At 50.9% G+C, this 3,616-nt stretch overlaps 1 protein-coding gene across 1 annotated transcript in view; it reads left to right on the plus strand.

Annotated features, from left to right (window-relative positions):
- LOC111960343 (galactose-3-O-sulfotransferase 3-like) overlaps positions 1–3,610 on the plus strand; it is a 13,392-nt gene extending 9,782 nt beyond the window's left edge. Inside the window, exons 3-4 of the mRNA XM_070437802.1 lie at positions 1,032–1,216; positions 1,299–3,610. Of these exons, the coding sequence (XP_070293903.1) occupies positions 1,032–1,216; positions 1,299–2,449 (1,336 nt within the window). The 3' untranslated portion in view covers positions 2,450–3,610. The remainder of the gene's footprint in view (positions 1–1,031; positions 1,217–1,298) is intronic.
- The last annotated feature ends 6 nt before the right edge of the window (positions 3,611–3,616 follow it).

Here is a 3,616-nt window from a genome sequence, read left to right on the forward strand (position 1 = left end):
CGCTGATGTTTAGGCCAAGGTATGTATAGTTTTTTTTGTGTGCTCTAGGGCAACGGTGTCTAGATGGAATTTGTATTTGTGGTCCTGGCGACTGGACCTTTTTGAGATTTACTGTCAGGGCCCAGGTTTGGCAGAATCTGTGCAGAAGATGTAGGTGCTGCTGTAGGCCCTCCTTGGTTGGTGACAGAAGCACCAGATCATCAGCAAACAGTATACATTTGACTTCAGATTCTAGCTGGGTGAGGCCGGGTGCTGCAGATTGTTCTAGTGCCCTCGCCAATTCGTTGATATATATGTTGAAGAGGGTTGGGTTTAAGCTGCATCCCTGTCTCACCCCATGGCCTTGTGTTTTTTGCCAATTTTAACCCCCAGACTTGTTGTTTGTGTACATGGATTTTATAATGTCATATGTTTTTCCCCCAACACCACTTTCCATCAATTTGTATAGACCCTCATTCCAAATTGAATCGAAGGCTTTTATTAAATCAACAAAGCATGAGAAGACTGTCTTTGTTTTGMTTTGTTTGTTTGTCAATTAGGGTGTGCAGGGTGAATATGTGGTCTGTCGTACGATAATTTGGTAAAAGCACATCTCTCTCTCCATTTCACACTGTTCATCTTCCTTCGCTGTCCTATTACCCTCTCACCTTCCTTTCAGTTTCCCTTCTTACTGTTCTCTCACAGTCTCCCTACCTTTTCTCTCCATTTCACTTTGACTCTCCTTCCTTTCATGCTTCRTGTTATTCCCTCTCCATTACGCTAACTCCGTCCCTGCATGTAACAAATAAACCAAGTGCAAGCTTACCAGACCTAAACTTGAGTCAACTATTTGATCAACAAGCTATCTGTACAACAAACAGTTCAGTRTTCCCTCTTCCGTCAGTTCACTCTTGACTTTTGTCAGAAAGATCCCACCCTCTCTGCTAGCTACGTTGACTTGCTCGCTCAGGAGTTAGCTAAACTAAAACTAAAGATTGAACTGCAAACCTCATATCAAAACTCCTCCCTCTCTCTCTTTCTCTCTCCTCCAGGACGATGGAAGCCCTTCACCTGGGCTGCCCGTCGTTGCGCACCCACCCGTCATTCTCTCTCAAGRCCAAACACACCAACGTGGCCTTTCTCAAGACGCACAAGACGGCCAGCACCACCATGCAGAATCTGCTCTTCCGCTTCGCCGAGCGCCACAACCTGACCGTGGCGCTCCCTGTGCAGGCCTGCGGACACCAGTTCTGCTACCCGCGCACCTTCAGCACCCACCTCGTCCACCCACACACCCTGCCACCCAACGTGGTCACCAGCNGCCTGCGGACACCAGTTCTGCTACCCGCGCACCTTCAGCACCCACCTCGTCCACCCACACACCCTGCCACCCAACGTGGTCACCAGCCACATGCGCTTCAACCGCGCCGAGATGCAACGCCTCATGCCTAATGATACCATCTACGTGACCATACTTCGAGAACCAGGGTCCATGTTTGAATCGTTGTTCAGTTACTATAACCAGTACTGTCAGAGTTTTAAGAGAGTTCCCAACGGCTCTCTGGAGGCGTTTCTGGACGAGCCGTGGCGGTACTACCGTCCGGACGAGAATGACTCCATGTATGCCCGTAACACTCTGACTTTTGACCTGGGCGGGGACAAGGACCATCCGGAGGCGGACGTGGCTGCGTACGCCCGGGCCTTCGTGGCCAAGACGGAGCGCGTCTTCTCCCTGGTGATGATCGCCGAGTACTTTGATGAGTCGCTGATCCTCCTCCGTCACCTCCTCTCCTGGGATCTGGAAGATATGCTCTACGTCAAGCTCAACATGCGGACGTCCGGCTCCAAGCACAGCCTCTCGCCGGGCCTCCCTGCCAAGATCCGCGCCTGGAACAACCTGGATGCACGCCTCTACGACCACTTCAACGCCTCGCTGTGGCGCCAGCTGGCATCCCTGGGCCCAGCGTGCGTGGCCAGGGAGCTGCGGCTGCTCCGCAGGGCCCAGGAGAAGCTGGTGAGGGGCTGCTTCGGGGGAGGGCTCCCCCAACTCCGCTCGGCCGCCCAGATCAAGAACAAGGAGCTGCGGCCGTGGCAGCCCAGCGCAAAGGTGGACATCGTGGGCTATGATCTGCCGACCAACACCAATGCTACACGGCCCGGAAGCCTGGCCCACYAGCTGTGTCTTAAGCTCATCATGCCCGAAGTCCAGTACACCAGGGTCTTGCTACGATCGCAGTCGCTACGCTACCGACGAAGCTACCCCCTCCGCTCCCCTCAGCCCCAGCAGCCCATACGGTCGGTCCTATCACGCCGCAAACATGTGGGGATGCAGCCGATGCACCGGCAGGCCCCTCCTCTAGGACCTGGTCCTGCCTCGAGCCCCACAGCCACTCCTCAACCCCCAGGGACCCAGAGCAGGGCCACCAGGGTGGGACTAAGGTCCTCGGGCCCCCAGAGGAAGACACCATAACTTAAGACTGGGTCCCAGCCTTTAATATAGAATGAATACAGACAGACTGAATACAGACAGACAAACAGACAGACAGATTGAATACAGACAGACTAAATGCAGACAGACAGTCCTCCARACTTAAAAATGCTGGGTTGTTTGGTTAACCCAACTGCTGGGTTGCAGGCACTGGGTCACTTAGTTAGATTTTTTTCTTTCAAACTGCTGAGTTATTGACGCTGGGTGCTGGGAAATTGAGATATGACTCAGAAAACTGGAGACGTAGTTTAATATGGGRGTGGCTTTCAGATAGTTATTTTTAGTCACCCATGACAGTAAATGTCATTCCTGTTCATCTGTTCTGTTTTATAGTTATCACATGTTAAGGTTAAACATTGACATTTTTGTAGATTCAATAAGGCTTACAGAAGTGTATGAGTTCCCTAACAACCTATGGAAATCCCATTGTTGGGATACAATAAGGTGGTACAGTATACTTTATTATAATATGTAGTAAATAATCTTAATATTATAGAAGAATGTGTAAAATACAAAAACAATTAAGTAAAATTTGAATATGCTGTATGTAACTTATCGGTGGCCGATAAGATCTAGCTGAAAGTCACGCCCCTAATAAGACACACTTCCTGAAAATGACCTAAGGATTATATTCAAAAGGACCCAGCTGCTAGGTCAACCCAGCATGAGAGTAAAAAATACCCAACACATGGTTGAATTAACCCATGTCTGGGTAATCCCAACAACCCATTGGTTCCAAGGGACTATATCAGGGGGCTCTGGAGGAGAGAGGAAGAGACGGGGGGAGGACACCACCAGACTGAGACTAGAGGTTGGGCCACAGCAATATGGGCAGAGCACTCCTATTCATCGTGAACTCTGTATGGAACAATAGAGAACTGTTACTCTCTCTTTCTCTCTCTCTCTCTCTCTCTCTCTCTCTCTAATACCATCCTCCCCCTCCCGAGAGAGAATCACTGCTCTGGGTGTGTATCCTCCAACCCTCCAGCCAGGCCAGCTCTTGACCTCTCCCCAAATGACTCTCCCCCGTCCCACTGTGGGAGTTAGGCCCCAGGACAGAGGTCAAAGGTCAGCCTAAGGGCGGCTAGCATATCTCCCTGCCGAGCCTATCCCCTAACCCGGTCTATCCCCTAACCCGGTCTATCCCCT

Source organism: Salvelinus sp. IW2-2015, linkage group LG37 (assembly GCF_002910315.2).
Source record: "Salvelinus sp. IW2-2015 linkage group LG37, ASM291031v2, whole genome shotgun sequence".
In the NCBI taxonomy this organism is placed as follows: domain Eukaryota; kingdom Metazoa; phylum Chordata; class Actinopteri; order Salmoniformes; family Salmonidae; genus Salvelinus; species Salvelinus sp. IW2-2015.